The following is a 16,435-nucleotide window of genomic DNA, read 5'->3' as shown; positions in this document are numbered from 1 at the left end:
CCCGCCTGGAGACAAAGGAGCCGGAGGGGGGCGGGAGCGGGGGGGGGGGCGCCGGGGGGATGGGGCGAGGGGGCGGGGCGCCGCGGTGTCACGTTACCGCCCGCAGCGCCCTTTAACTCCGGCCCCGCCCCGCGAACCGCCCCCTCCCCCGCCGCTGCGCGCGCCCCGCGCCCGGCCAATCGGCCCTCGCGCCCCGCCCCGCCCTCGGGTGGGTGTGTGCGCGCGACCAATGGGAGGCGGGTGGGGGCCGGGCTCCCGGAGGGGCGGGGGCTGCGCGGCCGCGGCCAATCGCCGCGGTGTTGTTGAAACTGAAAATACTACATTATGCTAATAGCAGCGGGGCCCGCGCGCGGGGGGGTGGGACCCTCGCGTATAAAGGGGCGCGCGAGGACTGGGCGTTCCACAGGCCAAGTGCTCTGCGCTCGGTGGGTGCCAGCCAGGCCTGAGCCAGCCCAGCGAACGAAGACAGGCACCGAGGGGGCGCGGCCGCCGGCCGGACGACACAGCGAACGAGACTCAGGAGCAGTCTACTGCCCGACAGCCAGGTAGCCGCCGCGCCGTCCTCCTGCCGCGTCCCTTTGCAAATGCAGACTCCGGGTGCACGGGGTCTCACTTGCGCCCGGCCTCCGCCCTCCTTTCCTCTCTTCCTCCTCCTCTTCTTCCTCTCCTCTCCCGCCGCCCGGCCCGCGCAGCCCCCGGCCATGTCCGACGTGTATCTCCGCAGCACATTGGCAATGGAGCGCCTCGTCGCCCGCCGCACCTTTCCTGTGTTCGCACGCACCAGCGCCTGCCGCAGCCTCTTCGGGCCCGTGGACCACGAGGAGCTGAGCCGCGAGCTGCAGATGCGCCTGGCCGAGCTAAGCGCCGAGGACCAGCGCCGCTGGGACTACAACTTCCAGCAGGACGTGCCACTGCGGGGCCCTGGGCGCCTGCAGTGGACCGAGGTGGACAGCGACTCCGTGCCCGCCTTCTACCGCGAGACGGTGCAGGTGGGGCGCTGTCGCCTGCTCGTGGCGCCCCGTCCCCGCCCTGACGGTGCGGTCAATTGCCCGCCCCCGGGGCCGCCGGCCGATGAGCCCCTTGACGGCCTCGGGGAGGCGCCGGCGCCGCCGTCCAGCGGCCCGGCCGTAACACCCGCCCCGGCCCCGGCCCCGGCGCCGCAGGAGAGCGCTGAGCAGGAGGCGGTCCCGCCGCCGCGCAGCCAGGAGCCTCTCGCCGAGCCGCCGCACTCAGGGATTTCGGGGCGCCCCGCGCCGGGCACTGCCGCCACCGCTGCCGCCACCACCGCCGCCGCCGCCGCCGCCGCCGCCACTGCCACCGCCACCACTGCCGCCGCCGGAGGCGCCGCGATCAAGAAGCTGTCCGGGCCTCTCATCTCCGGTGAGTTCTGAGCGGCCCCGCCCCGGCCCGGCCCGGCCCTGCTTTGTCCGGCCGGCCGGGCTCCACGGCCCTCGGGGGCCTCACTCGGTCCCCGCCTCCTCCGTGGCATTAAAGGGCCCGCAGCGCGCAGGGCGCGGCTGCTCCCGCACCCCGTCCCCTCCCTGTTGTTGTGCTCTCGAGAGTCTCTCTCAGGAGAGGTGGGAGGGCGCGCTCTGGCCCCCTCAGAGCGCGATCCTCGGCCCGGCCGCTGGAACCCCTTCTCGGGAGCGGCCGGGCGCGGCGATCGCGGCGCGGAGGGGGTTAAGCGCGGCGATAGCCCCGGGGGGCTTGGCCGCGGGACAAGGGGAAATGCTTACACAGCACATTGCGCGGCGACGTAAACAAAGCTGACCCGCCGCGGACCTCGGCGCGGGCGGGGACGGCGCCCCCACCCCGGCCTGCCAGCCGCCCGCGCCCCCTCCCGGTCCCCTCTTGGGCTCCCCGGCCGGCCCCGCCCTGACCGGCTGCGCTCACTGTCGCCCGCAGATTTCTTCGCCAAGCGCAAGAGACCCGCGCCCGAGGCCAAGGCGTCAAACGAGGTTCCCGCGGGATGCGCCGCGCCTGGCGCTGCTCCAGCCGTCGGCTCGGCTGAGCAAACTCCGCGCAAGCGGCTGCGATGAGAGGTGAGTGCGGTGGCCAGGGTGGGCGGGGAGAGTCGCCCCGCAGGCTCCTCGCGGCCACTCGGTCTCCTCTCTGCCTCCTGTCGCTCACCGTCCCTCTCTCCCGCAGCCTCGTGCCCAAAGAGCCCTGAGGGAGCCCGCTGGGCAGCGGACAGGAAAGGAGCGCTGGGCCTCGGCTGGGACCGTCCATGTAGCAGCGACCGGCGGCAGCTGCCTCTGAGCAGCCTTCGGTTTTAAGTTTGAAAACTGTGCAATGTATTAATAACGTCTTTTATATCTAAATGTATTCTGCACGAGGAGTACACTGGTCCCAAGGTGTAAAGCTTTAAGAGTCATTTATATAAAATGTTTAATCTCTGCTGAAACTCAGTGCAAAAAAATGAAAAAAGGAAAAAAAAAAGGAAAAAAGAAAAAAACATGTATATTTGTACAAAAAGTTTTTAAAGTTATACTAACTTATATTTCTATTTATGTCGAGGCGTGGGCCGCTCTGCCACGCAACAGCTCGGTTATTGGTTACGCCAAAGGCACCTCACCCGCATCTGGTTATGACAAATGTAAATTTATTTTTATAGCGGACTCTGGGGGGAGGGGTCGCTCACAAGCTGTAGCTGCCGTACAAGCCCATCTAGCTTGCAGTCTCTTCGCGCTTTCGCTGTCTCTTTTTATTATTATGATTAGTTTAAACTTGAAGACAAATCTGTTTAAAAAAAAAAAAGGTTCCTGAGCCGTCTGCACCACTGCCCCGGCCCCTCGTCTGCCGGGTTCTAAATAAAGAGGCCGAAAAATGCTGCAACTCAGCTCCGTGTGTGCTTGTACTGCCTCCAGCTTTCTTCTCTGGCACCCCCAAAAGTTAGGGAGCTAGAGCTCAGGATACAGGGGCAGCGCGGCTACTGTCTAGGCTGTCGGCACTAAAGGGAGGGGGACTTGCTCTTGGCAGGGCTGGCCCACGCCCACCTGCTCTAGGCCCCTAATTTAGGGATGAGCGGCCCCGCCCTCACTCTGTGTGTTACACACACACACACACACACACACACACACACACACACACACACACACACCACGTTCAAGTCTGTGCGCCGAGCCCACTCACACCCCAGCTGCCCTGGGCTGAGCCCCAGTGGGGCTCAGGGGGGCACCTGCAGAGACCCCGCCGTTGCAGACCTCCTGACTTCCCTGCCTCGGGGACCTGAGCTTTAAGTTCTTCAGGCCCCGCACCTGGTGGAGCCCGGAGTGCTCCAGAGTCCCCAGCTTCATGGGCCCGGGTCTCCCAGGGTGGGGCTGTAGGACCCCTGATGTGTTCCTGGCCTACTTTGGGCCCAATGTGGGGGAGGGGCAGCCTGCAGGCCTGCAGGGGTGAGGGGAGAGGGGGAGCGCGAGGAGAGGTGCCCAGGGCCAGGTTGGGGTGGGGAGGGATGGGCTGCATCGAAGCTTCTGCGGAAGAAGTCAAGACTGGTTCCATCTGTGCGCCCAGCAGCCTTCTGGTTTCAAAGTGCTCCCTTTTAGTCAAACGGAGAGGTTTATTTTTTATTTTTTTATAGCTGACCTATAAACCTCCGAAAATTATGGCTCACAGTGGAAAGGGTGGCGTGAAACAGCAAAACCGCGTGGCTAGCAGTGTTTCTGCCGGTGCCGCGGGCTAGGAGAAGCGGGGAAGTGGTGTATTTTTTAAGTTAACCGTTTTTGGGGGCTGTATGCAATGCCGATGTCCCCCACCGATCAGGTTCAAAGGCTTGGCTCCAGCCTGATCCTGGAGATGTATTTCCCCCAGTGATGAACTTACCCTCCCCCAACCGCCTGAAAGGGCGGGAGGAGGGAGATGGGGACTGGTCCTGAGTTCCAGACTCGAGGCTGAGAAGTGCCCCCCTGGGAAATGAGAATGGGGACCCTGCTGCCTTCAGCTCGGGATCAGCTGAACTTAACCCAGGAATTAGACCGCCTCTCCTCTGGAGTGGGGCTGCGCTGCCTCTGTGACCAGGCAGAAGCCCAGCCTGGCAGAGAGGGAGGAGGATGGCCCCTGAGCGTGAGCAGGTGAGCGGAGCCGGGAGTGCACAGGCAGCATCGCTCCACCTGAAGGACGACTCGTTACAGAGGACAGGGTCCTCACATCATCCCCAGACACCGCGCCCCAGAGTCATCATTGGGTGGGCAGGCCTGCCAGGCACCCTACCCCTGCTCTACTGCTCCCAGCCCTGCCCCCAGCATGGGCCCTGGGGATGCGGCTCCTGCTACCTGGCTTCCTGGTGTCACTCAGGGCGGCTTTCTCAAAAGCAGCACCAGGACTGGAAATGAAACACTTGTGTTGCTTCTCGGGCAGGAGCTGGCAGCAGACACCCAGAGCTTGCCGACCTGAGGGGAAAAGTGCTGGATTCTGAGTCGTATGTGTGACCTGGGCACCTTGTGACCCTGGGCGAGTCCTTCTGTTCCTCTGTGGGCCTTAGTTTCCCATTTCTGACATCCTTTGGTTCTTGTCAGAGGGTCATCATGGGAACAGTAACAGCTGATGGCCCGTTTGCAAAGCTCCTTTGTCATCTGTGCTCTTGAGGGAGAGCATGAGGGCTTGCCCTGCTGTCCGGAAGGGCCCTTCCTCTCTGCCCCCCAGGCCCTGCCCAAGCACGGAGGTGGGGAGCCTGACCTCAGCCCCCTCGGGGATCCATGACCCTACTGTTCCTGACCAGCCTGAGGCCATGCTGGCTTACAGTGTGGGCTCTCTCCCCGTGCCAGGCCAGTGCTGAACCGGACTCGTCCTCAACCAGATCCTTGCAGTGTGGTCCCACCGTGTTCCCATTTGCCTAAGGTGGAAACTGAGGCACAGAGCAACCTGCTGGAGGATGAGCAGCTGAGCTCAGCAAGGCTGAGGGGCTCTAAATGGGGGCAGCCGGGCCCCCGAGCCCGAAATCATCGCACTCTCCTGGAGGGTGGGCACCAGGTGGGGAGGAGGGCCAGGTCCCCAGGCTGACGTGAGGAGAGTGAGTTCACACAAGCAACTCGTGGTGTGTGGCACCTGGTACACAAAGCAGGCTGAACCTCCGGGGTCAGCATGATGCCACAAATGCGCACCGAGGACCAGGCTCCAGGGAGATGGCAGCTTCCTAGGACCAGGCTGGAGCCAGGATGGAGAGCCTGTAACCCCCCGCCCAACGAAGGGAGGACAGCCAGGCAGAGGCTGGGAGGGGACTGCCCTGGGCGGTGGTGGGCAGGGCGCTTTAGCTGGGTGTTCAGGGAAGCTGCAGGATAAGACGGTACCTGTGTGCAAAGGTGGGATGGACCCCGTAAGTGGAGGGAGGACAGAGGCCGTGAGGGAGGTGGAGTGAGCGTGTTGGAGCCAGAGGGTCCAGATGAGGCAGGAGAAGGGGATCAAGGGGGCTGCTGGGCCCTCAGCTGGCCTGGCCTGCTGATGGGTGTTGGGCCCTTGTGTTATTTAAACAGCATTCAATGTAAGAGTGCCTTTTAGGGTACACCTGCCTGGCTTCCCGACTCCCTGGTCTCCCTCTGGTCTCTGGGACCTTCCAGGGTCTGATGGGCTGGAATCAGCTGTTGGATTTTGTCTGCAGGCATGAGAGAAGCTGAGACAATTTTCAAAGACATCCTGTGGCTCCTGGGCGGGGAGGGAAGTCGGGACTGGTGAGGACTACCGTGGCCATCCGAGCAGAGGTACCTGTCTGGCAAATACCCCAAGTGCCTCAGAAACACAGCAGTGAATGCAAGGGACACAATTCCCTGCGGCAGGAGTGGGCCCTGCAGTGGGAGGTGACATAATGAAACCTGTGAAGTGAGCTGCCTTGTTAGGAGTAAACAAAGTGCAGCCCCGGAGCCAGGGGGCTCTTCTTCAAAGCAGACCGTGCCAGGAAGCCCCCCTCCCACTCCCCAGCAAGTGACATCTGAGCTGGGCAGAGGTTCGGGTGCCAGCCATGGGGGTAACTGGGAGAGGATAGCTTCAGGCAGAGGGGACAGCCAGTGCAAAGCCCTCGAGGCCTGAAGTGTCCAGGGACGAGTGGACCGGAGGGGCTGGAGTGGGAAGTGGGGTGGGGGGAGCTCGACGGGGAGGGAGGACTTGCCAATGGACTGGATGGGGGTGGAGGATGAAGGGTACTGAAAAGCAGGCTGGGGAGGCCTCTGAGGTTCCTGGTTCCATGTGAGTGTCGATGTGGGCTGTTCTCACAACTGAGAAAGACTTCCCAGAGACATGTTATAGGCTGCCCCTGCCCCGATTTCCACTCCCAGCCCGGCCCTGCGGACCCCAGGATACGTGTTTACTTCTCTTAAAGTCTTGTCAAGGAGGCGTTCACTTTCCACGTTACAGGTTAGGATGGCAAGGCTCAGAGACATAAAGCCACCAGCTTAGGGTCACTCACTGGCTAAGTACCCAGCCAGGAACCCCACCGCCCAGCGCTGCCAGCCCCGCAGCTCTACCTACTTCCCCCTGACGCTGCCTCGAAAGCACTGTTTCTTTAAAAAAATTTTTTAATACATTATTAAAATATTAAGTAAAGTCTATATTTTATGAGTTCACTCAATGCTGGATGTTTTATGGGTTTGGACAAATGTATGATGTCATGGATCCACCACTAAAGCATCCTACAGAGCAGTTTCACTGCCCTAAGAACCCTGGGCTCCACCCCTCCCCCAGCCCGGGCAACCACTGGTCCTTTTACTGTCTCCATAGTTTTGCCTTTCCTAGAAGGTGCAGAGCTGGAATCACCCAGTGTGCAGCCTTTTCAGATTGGCCCCTTTCATTTCTCTTGTTAAGTTTCCTCCAAATGAGTCTGAGAGCTCATCTCTTTTTATTTCTGAGTAATGTTACCATCATCTGGATGGACCATGTTGATTCATCTGTTCACCTAGTGAAGGACACCTTGACTGCTTCCAAGTTTGGGGAGTTATAATTCGTGTATTTTTGGTGTGGACCTGAGTTCTCAACTCCTCTGGGGAAACAGCCAGGGCCCTGGGTGCTGGACAACACACAGCAAGAGGACGCTGAGTTTTGTGAGACACCGCCAAGGCAGCCGTATCGTTTTGCATTCCCACCAGCAGTGAATGAGAGCGCCTGCCCAAGACACTGTTTTTCAAATTTGTCTCCTATGTGGACCACACCGACCACCAGTTTTAAAGTGAATTAGTGAAAGAAAGAAAGAAAGAAAGACACCTCATTGCAATTCAGACATAAGAACAAAGCATAATTAAAACCGAGCACTGAAGACTGTGGCTTTACCTCAGTACCTCTCTGGTGTGACCCGTGGGACCGAGAGCCTGCGCTGTTGGTCAGCTCCTCATCCAGTTGGCGCCACATGAAGGCGGATTGCACTGTTACCAAATATTTGCTGCCCCGCCCTGCGGGAGGGTTCTGCATCTCCTGCACGTTGCTATCAGACTTGGTCACGCGACTTGCTTTGGCCAATGAAATGTGATTGGTATGACCTGTGCCACCATGGAGGGGAAGCTGTTCAAGCCCAGGTGTGGCTCCACCATCTCATCTCTCCACTGTGAGACCAGCAGGGCCCTGATGGGGGCTGCCCCTTCTGCCAAGTTGCAGTGGCACCCAGCCCTGGCCCACCAGGGTGGGACTGTCACAAAGCGAGAAATTCTCTGTGGTTGGCATTAGCCACTGAGATTTTCGTTACACAGCATAAAGTAAATGAAGCTGACTGAGACAGCTTCTTTGAAGATCCCAACTCCTTGTTGTAGGTTTCCAGGAATGAGAGCAAGGGCCAGGTGGCACTGTCGGATGCTTGGACACCTGTTGGGAAATTACGGAGATGCTTCTCTGAGCACTGCCTTCAGGTGCCAACTCCAGCCTGTCACGTTTAAGGGTGGGAGGCCAAATCTTTCAGCGTGGCAGGGTCCCGTGTCCTCGCCGATTGCCTTCTGTTCTGCTGTAGAGTTTGTATGTGATTTAAGAAGCATCCAGTAGGTGAGGCGGGGAGCATCCTGGCAGAGGAGCTGCAGGTGGAGTGGAAGAGCATGGGGGCAGGACGTGGTCCTTATGCATGGCTGGTGCAACAATGACTCAGCTTCTGACAGCATCACTGAATGAGATGGTCGCACGTTCGTCCCTTCCACGGGGACCAGTCATCCTGAGCTTTGCTGAGCCACCAGGACTGACAATGAGCTTCTACAGGAAGGAGACCCAGCAGCCAATTCTGCCCTGCTGTCCCCTGGCACCGCACCGATTTGGCTGGTGTCCAGGCCCTGGGCTCTGGAAGCAGGGCTTGCGTTCCCAAGTCAAAATGTGCTGTACCACCGAGGTGCTGGTCCCCACCACGGGGAGGTTGGCTCCTGGTGGCTCAGAGGAGTGTTTCTCCAGGTCTTGCTCTCAGGTGAAGTGAGCTGCTTTCTCCCTGCCTACAGATGCCCCACCACCCAACAAAGGCTGGTGGATTTGAGGGACAAAAGCCCCAGCCTCTTGCTCTGAACAGACAACTCCGAGGGACGATCCCAGCTCCAGGGTCCCCAAGGGACTGGCTGAGACAGTTGTCACATCAGCCTCAAAGCTCAGCTTCTCCCCTGCTCAGCCCTGCTCCTTCACTGCCCTATGCAGGTGCGTCCACGAGGAGTCCCCGGAGAATCTTCCTGTGTGACCCCCCACACACACGTACACACTCACACAGGCACAGACACACTCAGCTAACGTTTTTATGACACGAAGGAGGAAGATGATCAAACTCTGGGAACAGGTCCCAGTCTCAGAGACTGCACCTTCTTAAGGAGCCCCCATGGCCTCTTCTGAAAGTTAAAAATGGTGTTACTGAAGTCCTGAAGTGAGTGTTTCAGGGGTCGTCGCAATCCAGATTGTATTGCTGGTATATGTTTCTTAGAATAAGAAAGAGAAATGGCCTCTTGTGGCCCGAGTGGCATCCGGAAGAAATGCTTTGAACTTAGCCGTTGCCTGAGAGCCCTGGAAAGTGGGTCCTCCTTGGGGGCCAGCCCGCTTCAGGGTCATGTGCACCGTCCCCTTCAGCCCTGAGACATGATCACAGATGCGCTACTCAACCCCAGGGGCATGAAGTCAGAGGAGGTTGGCATCTGGAACCTTCTTCTCCACCAGCATGAAAACACCTGTTTCAATGATCTCTTGCCAAGTCAGAACTGTCCCTATGCTTTGTGGTTGCAAACAACGGTTTTGTTTATCCCTACAATGTGATGACTCAGGAGCTTGGGAAGTGCTGGCAGGTCCCTTGGCCCCATTTTAGGGGGTGTCAGCCAAGGTGGTGGGATTGGGGTCAGGGGATGGACTTCTGAGATGCCTCAGTCCCCTGCCCGGCAGAGCAGAGCTGGAGGCCGGTTGGAGCCTCCCCTCCTTTCCACACGGCTTCTCCACGGGCCCTCTTGGGCTTCCTCATGGCGCGGCGGCTGGGCTCCGAGCACTCCTGGAAGGAGCAGCGAGGTATCCAACAGCCTGGCCTTGGGGGTCAGGTAAAGCTCCCTCTGTCTCATCCGACTGAGCGGACAGGTCACTAGGAGCACCCTCGGTCCAAGGCGGAGGGACCCCAGCTCTGCTGCTCCGGAGTCTGAAGCCGCGTGGCCACAGCACCCTTCCTGGTGGCGCTCAGTGCTGGCGCTCAGCGGGTGCCCGGCACACCCTGCTGGGGGTTTGCTCTGGGACTCACAAAAAAATCATTACCCAAATTAAAAACAAAGCTGTTTTCCTCTAGCATAGAGTTTAGTAATCAACAGAAAAAAGGTCATTGAGCACATCTTGCGCTGGAACTGACCAAATGCCGCCGGGGTGGCTTCTTGCTGAAACATCAGAGCTGGAACCAGGCGAGAGGCAGAGCCGGGGGCTCATGCCCGTGACAGCAGTGAGCCGTCCTCTCGAAGGCCACTGAGACGGCGCCGTGACAACCCCTGATCAGGCCGTTTCGCTAGCAGCCCTTTCCGCCTTCCTTTACTGTGTGTGTGTACACTTTATATAACATATATTTTGTATAACGTATGTATCTACACACATTTATATGTATACATATGTACATACATACGTATCATTTCTCTCGTTTTTGTTAACTATGTAGCTGGTGTTCAATTTTCCCAGCAATAGTATCACTTGTACCTCCTTTAAAAAAATGCTTTCCGAACTTGGAACTTGCAAAGCTACACAAAGTTACTAGAACACACCCTGGGCTCCCCTGACTCACCAGCAGGCCTCAATAGTTGTTTGCATTTTCTAAACTTGTCAACTTCTTTTCCTTCCCCAACTTTTAATTTTTTGTTGCTGCTGTTTGTTTTAAAGTGGATCCTAGATCCCATATCCCTCCCCTGGGACCAGTCTGTCCTTGTCACCAGCGTAGGCATCAGTCTGCAGGTGTCGTGTGGATCCACGGTGCCGGCGCAGCTGTGGGCCGTCCCTGCTGTCGGGGCGGTGCCCATCAGTTGGTCCTGGACAGCATTCCTTCCCCTTGTTCTAGAAGAACACTATTGGCCTCCAGGGAAGGCCCTGTGCTTGGTCTGAAAACAACACAAAAACCTCGCCGACCTCATGCCAGCGCCACACCACGTTTCCTAAGAGACTGTGCCCAGGGGGTCAGCTCACGATGTCCCGTTTCGTTGCCAGTCGGAGGGCAGTGTGCCCCACCTGCTGGGTGGCCTTGCATGGACAGAACAGCCCACGTTTGCCCTTGGGTCCTGGCTGGATGATATGTCCATTGATTTTCTGAATCGCTTTTGGGCCATTGGTCCATTTTTGGTGACTGAAATAGTAATAGTAATAATAATAATAATAATTTAAAAATAATAGTAATAAAAACGGGAACGTCACATACGCTCAGATCCCTGTGGAGGAGTCTAGCTGGGGGCTGAGGCGAAGGCAGGGGTCTGTGTCCTCTGCTGTCCTGTGCAGACCACCCCCGCATGGCCCTCCTGCACCAGGAGATCCTTTCCTGGTCTCTTCTACCCCGGAGGGGCAGGGGCTGCGTCCTGGGGTCCAGGGCCCAGTTCCCAGCCTGCACTGAAGATACTCGCATTGGTTCTGATAGTGCTTTAAGCCCAGAGCCATGTGCCTGCCCAGGAAAGAAAGAAGGAAAGAGAAAAAGAAAGAAGGGAGGAAGGAAAGAAGGAGAGAGAGAAGGAAGCTGGGAGGAAGACACACCATCTGAATCCTGTCCAATGACTCTCGTTTGTGTTTTTCTTGTTTTGTTTTTCTTTTTGGTGGCTCATTCCAGGGCTTTTGGTTTTCAGGTTTACTTGCAGTGTTTTGGGGGCGCAAGGAGCCAGGCTTAGAGAGCAGACCAGCCCCCCTGCTCTTCTGGGCTCCTGCACCTTCCGCAGCCTGGGGCTGGGACAGGGCCTCCTGCCGCTGGGGGTGTGGAGGCCCCCAGTTCTCCACCTCCTCACGCCTCCCGCCTAGCGCACCCCGCCGAGGGGGCAAAGTGAACAAACTCAGCCAGCTTGCAGAACAGCAGAAAAGAAAAGCGCGTGGGCCTCGGGGAAGTGGGTCATCGGGCTTCCGTGGGGAGACAGGGCCTCCCAGTGAGGAGCCCTCCTCGGGGAAACTGGCTGAAGCCAGACAGGGCTGCCTCCTTGGAGCCCCAGGGAAGAAGGTGGGGAAGGTGGGAGGAAATGGCTTTGGCTGGGCCACTGCACAGGCAGGAATGAAAAGTGGCACCTGGGTGGGACACCAAGGGGGAGACGCAGCCCCACAGCTCGGCTGGTCGAAGTCTCTCGAGGTCAGAAATGCCCAGGCAGGAAATAAGACACAACTTGTAAAAGACATCAAAGCAAATGGAAAAACATTCTTCTAAGATGTCAGGCAGAAAAGGGGGAGAGGGGAAGTGCTGGTCCTTCACGAGGGGAGGGGTGGGGGAGGGGGTGGCGCTAGATAATTAAAAGCAAGATGAATTTGAAAAAGCCGGAGACCTGGGGGTGGGGGCAAGCATCTCCCTGCAGCCAGGAGACCAAGGAGCAGGCTCAGGCCCTCTAGGTGTGCCCCTGTGCCAGGCATCCTGGACTAGTCTTCAGCGGCCTGGCCATCTCAGCCAGCATCTGCAGGCCTGGGGATGCGGAGTCCCTTGGGGGGCACACAGCAGGCCGCCAGCGCAGGCTGGCGCTGCCAAAGATCTGGCTGCTGAACGCACTCCTTTTCCTGGAAGAAAACCCCAGCTGAACCCGTGTGCCAACTCTCAAGGATGCCTGGAGCACTGCGGTGCCTGAGTCCAGCCCTTCTGCGGAGAGAGAGGCAGGGTGTCAGTCCAACTGAGGAGCTGCTGCCCCAGACGGGACAGCTGGCCTCAGCACCCTTGTCCACAGCCGGGGGCCACGCCCTCCCTCTACTCAGGTCAAGGCTCACTCTCACTGTGCACCTGAGGTTGGCTGTTTGGAGCAGAACCCTGTCCCCTGACTCTGTGGGTGGCACCCCAAAGTGGGTCTTCCCTGCTGCGTCTCTGTGCCCCCAAGGTGGTGTTATACCCACTGTAGCAGCTCCTGACCACTTCCTGGCGGTCAGCATGGCCCAGCTCGGCCGTCACTTCCACTCTCCAAGGAGGGAGATTTGTGGCCACCAAGGATGTTTCAAATAACATCTGGAGAGATTCACAGCTGCATCAGATAATTGGAGGAACTAGTGCTCAACACTCCCCGCCCTCACCAAGACCTGGGCTCTGATCAGGGCGCCCTGGAGCAGACTTGCCCCATCTCCCCCTCCGCCCCCGGGGGTCCATGGAGGTAAGCATGGCTGCAGGCTGACTTTTTTATTCTGAGGTTACAGGGGAAGTTGATTCTGGATGCACAGGTGAGTGTCCAGGAGTTGAGAGCGGTGCCCTCAGGTTCCTGGGAGCGTCCTTTCCGGCTGGAGGCCTCCATCCAGCCTCTGAAAGGGGAAGGATGCAGGAAGCACGGGGGACCCTGGCCTGACCCTGGGACAGGGAGGGCCTGGTGTGGCTGGAACAGGCGGGGTGTGGATCCCCTCTTTCAGGCACGTCCCTAACTGGGCTGGGCCTTAGCGCAGTGTGACTCTGGCCAGTGCAGTCAGGTGGGGTTGTCTGTCCCAGGCCCTAGGGGAGCCGTGGGAGCCTGGTCCCCCCTGAGGGGCTTTCCGGGCTCCCAACACTGTGAACACCTGCAACAGTAAAAGCAGGGGCTCGAGAAAGTTCAAGAATTTGGTTCAAAGGCAGTCCGACCAAGCACCCCGAGCCCTGCAGGCCAGAAGGGGCCCGCTGGGTGCACGGGTGCATGGGCCACTCAAGGGGACCCCAGCCCTGGGCGCAGGCTGCTACCGAGGGGAGGCCCCGGGTCGGTTCCCTCGGGCGCGGGCAGCTGCGCGGGTGGGGAGGGAGCGCGGCGGCGCCCGGCGGCCCGGCCCCGATTGACGGCGGCCGCTGGCCGGCAGGCGGGAGGCTCCCCCTTGGGCCGCGGCCGCGCTGGGCTCACCCGTCCGCGGGGAGGGGCGGGAAGGCAGCTGGACGCGGCGGCGATTTATGGGCCTTTCAGGCGAGCAGGTGCCTCCTCGGGCCGCCCATTGTCTCACAGGCCTCTCAATGGGGCTGCTGCAGCCGCAATGCCGGCCCCCACCGCGGCCTGCACGGGCGCGAGGGCCCCGGGGCGGCGCGGGCCGTCCGGCCGCCGTGCGCAGGTCGGTGCGTCCGTCCGTCCGTCCGCCCGCCCGCCCGTCCTCCGCGCGCGGGGGAGCGGCGAGGCTGCCCTGCGCGCCCGGCCGGCGTCGGTCCCCGCGCACGAATTGCCCGCGCGGCCGACGGGAGCCCCGCGCCCTGACGTGCGCCGGCGGCCGTGGCGCCCGCTCCTCCCGCGCCGTCGGGCACCGGGCTCCGCCGGGCTGGCACGGCTGCGCCGCCGCGTCCCGGGCGCACACACAGGGGCCCATTCTTCCCGGCTCCGCGCAACCATATGGCAAATCCGCGTCGACACAGCGGCCCCCGCTCATTCAGGCGCAGAATGTCCCGCAACAGGGAACAATCACAACTCTGTTCGCGTCTATTAAGGATGCGAACTGGCGAGGAAAAAAATCATTTACCTCCAAGAGATAGCCAGCTAATTACCAACCATATGTGAGCCCGGATTCAAAGCGATGCCGAGGAGTTCATTCTGAATCGGGGCGACTTTATTAGGTATAGAAGACAGATGTCCCGACAGCACACGCATCACAGAAAATCGTGTCGGGGAGTTCTTGAAATGTCCGGGAGAGCTCTTTAAATATTAAAGACCCAGCCCTGCTGATGGGCTGCGCCGGGGTCCTCTGGGAGCCCCGGGTCCGGGAGCCCAACTTAGCAACAGCGACTGTGGCAGACGCTGGCCCTGCGGGTGGAGGGAGGCGTCCCCCTTCCTCCGCCTCCTCTTCTCAGTGCTCGGAGGACTTGGTCTCAGGTGCTCTGGGGACCACAGGGAGATGCAAAGGGAAACTCGCAGGTGTTGCTGGAGCCCCCCAGGGCCAGGGCATGGTTATGCCGGCGCACCGGGGGCCCCCCTTTGCCCCTGGGGGAAGGGACTGGAAGGAAGCTGGGGTTGGGGATGTCTGGTTCCATTGGCCCAGCCAGGGCTAGGCTGAGCTGTGCACAGTAGGTCTCCCACTGGAATTTACTGAATGAGTGAATGAATGAATGAGCCAGTGGCAGCCAACCCAACTAAGAAGATCCCTTGGGGTGGGGAGTGGGAGTCGGACAGTCACGAAAGGAAAACACCCCTGGTTTCTTTACCGGGAAAGTAGCCTCTGGCAATGAGCCTCATTCTTTCAGGAAGGGAAAAGAGAAAGCTCGTTAGAGAGAGAGAGAAAAAAATCTTCCTCTGTTTTCCATGCAATGCAATTATGTTCCAGCTTTCACTCCTTGTTATTCTTTTAAGCCAAATGTCTGAATAAAAGGATTATTCCCCCGCCCCCCCCCCACCCCCAGGACTGTGGGGGCCACTGCTGGCTAGATTAACTGCCGCCCGTGGCTTCCGCATCTTCTATGAAAATAAGTGAGGTCAGCGGCTATTCAATTGTCCCAGCATATATATTTGAAAATTTAAATATTTGAATCAAAGGGAAAAGGAGGATTTGCATTTCTGCTCAACACGACGAGCGCCTTCCCTGAACAGCGCACAATGGGAACGTTTCAATCGGAATGAATTGTCTCCTTGCGGGAGGATTCTGTATAAAGGCAGCCAGCACTTTCTCTTTTGTTTCTTCTGCTTTTGTTTTGTGTTGTGTTTTTCTTGCCTCTTACCCGCTCAGTCCAGGAGGGTGTTTTCTGAAACTTGGTGACTGACTTTGGTTTCGAGGACAGAAAGAAACATGGAAAAACTCCCAAGAAATGCTTGCATCAGAGGCCTCTCTGGCACAAAGGCAAAATTTAATTGAACATGTGAGGGTGGAAAAAATAGATATGGGGGACTCCCAATGCCACCAGAATGGGCCAATCAGCTGGCCCCAGCTGGACTGGATGAGGCTGTTAATGATGACCTGGTGAGCCGGAGCAAGGCCCAGCGCCTCCGGCAGCCCTGGCTAGGGCCTGGTCCTCCAGGTGGGCCCTGATTCTCCAAGGGACCAAACCTCCCCAGCCATCCGAGCTGGCCAAATCCAAATGTGAACTTTCCCCAGTTAGTGTTAGGGATGCACAGTCGTGGGGCTTCTTTTTATTTTGGCATTTGGGGAGGGGACTCCCCACTTTCACAGTGTGTTGGGACGTTGCTTCTAAAGAAAGCTGGCTGGAGGCAGCTTAATGCACTGAGTTAGAAGAGGCCTCAAAGCCTGGCACGGGTGGGGGTCCCTGTCGGTCTGGAGCCCTGCGACGCGGCCTCTCTGTCCACCCTGGCTGCATGGGTTTGCACGGGTGTCTTCACCTCTGTTGAGCTGGGCGGGCTGAACGCCGGGTGTATTCGTCTCCCAGGACAGCGGTAGCGGTCCCACAGACGGCATGAGGGGGGTGCTGAACCAGCACAGTCACTGTCGCCCAGTCCTAGAGGCCGGAGTCCAAGATCAAGGCGTGGGCAGGGCTGGCTCCTCCCGGGGCCTCTCTCCCCGGCATAGAGACGGCGGTCTTCTCCCTGGGTCCTCACGTGGTCGTCCCTCTGCGTGTGTTTGTGTCCTGATCTCCTCTTCTTGTAAGGACACCAGGCCTGTGGGATTAGGGCCCACCCTCGGGACCTTATTTTACCTTGTTCACCTCTCTATGTCCAAATAAGGTCATATCTTGAGATACTGGGAATTAGGGCTCCAACATGCGAATTTTAGGGGGGACACAACACAACTCGGCCCGCAATGCTGGGCTCCCAGTTTGGGTCTCCTACCCTGTGACCTGGGATGCCCAGTAGTGAAGCGTCCTCTTCAGGCCTTCAGCAGCCTGGCTCAGGGGGAGACTGGGGGCTGGGGGGCCTGGTGACTGAGGTCCATGACTAACGCAGGCTTCAGGGCCTTGCACATCTCAGGGAGACCCCCACTCTCCCAGGTCCCCTCCTCCCACTCCTGGACTGAA

General features: G+C 59.2%; 1 protein-coding gene across 2 annotated transcripts; it reads left to right on the top strand.

Moving 5' to 3' along the window:
* The first annotated feature begins 184 nt into the window (after window positions 1-184).
* CDKN1C (cyclin dependent kinase inhibitor 1C) lies at window positions 185-2,839 on the top strand. 2 transcript variants are annotated; one of them, XM_074371486.1, is made up of 4 exons: window positions 185-545; window positions 725-1,380; window positions 1,906-2,042; window positions 2,149-2,839. In XM_074371486.1, the coding sequence occupies exons 1-3, from the start codon at window positions 325-327 to the stop codon at window positions 2,037-2,039; spliced, it is 1,011 nt and encodes a 336-aa protein (XP_074227587.1). In that variant the 5' UTR covers window positions 185-324; the 3' UTR covers window positions 2,040-2,042; window positions 2,149-2,839. The 2 variants fall into 2 exon arrangements, with proteins under 2 accessions (XP_074227587.1, XP_074227588.1); XM_074371487.1 differs by lacking the exon at window positions 185-545 and having other exon boundaries at window positions 556-1,380.
* The last annotated feature ends 13,596 nt before the right edge of the window (window positions 2,840-16,435 follow it).

This window comes from Camelus bactrianus, chromosome 10, assembly GCF_048773025.1.
Source record: "Camelus bactrianus isolate YW-2024 breed Bactrian camel chromosome 10, ASM4877302v1, whole genome shotgun sequence".
Classification (NCBI taxonomy): Eukaryota; Metazoa; Chordata; class Mammalia; order Artiodactyla; family Camelidae; genus Camelus; species Camelus bactrianus.
Note: the sequence above shows the minus strand (reverse complement) of the source record. Positions and strands in the feature narration are given on the sequence as shown.

Bases quoted from the DNA above. Each gene is read 5' to 3' on its own strand.
- CDKN1C (XM_074371486.1), top strand. From the start codon at position 325: ATGCTAATAGCAGCGGGGCCCGCGCGCGGGGGGGTGGGACCCTCGCGT. The intron at 546-724 runs GTAGCCGCCGCG...GTATCTCCGCAG, and splicing joins GTCTACTGCCCGACAGCCAG to CACATTGGCAATGGAGCGCC. The intron at 1,381-1,905 runs GTGAGTTCTGAG...TGTCGCCCGCAG, and splicing joins GTCCGGGCCTCTCATCTCCG to ATTTCTTCGCCAAGCGCAAG.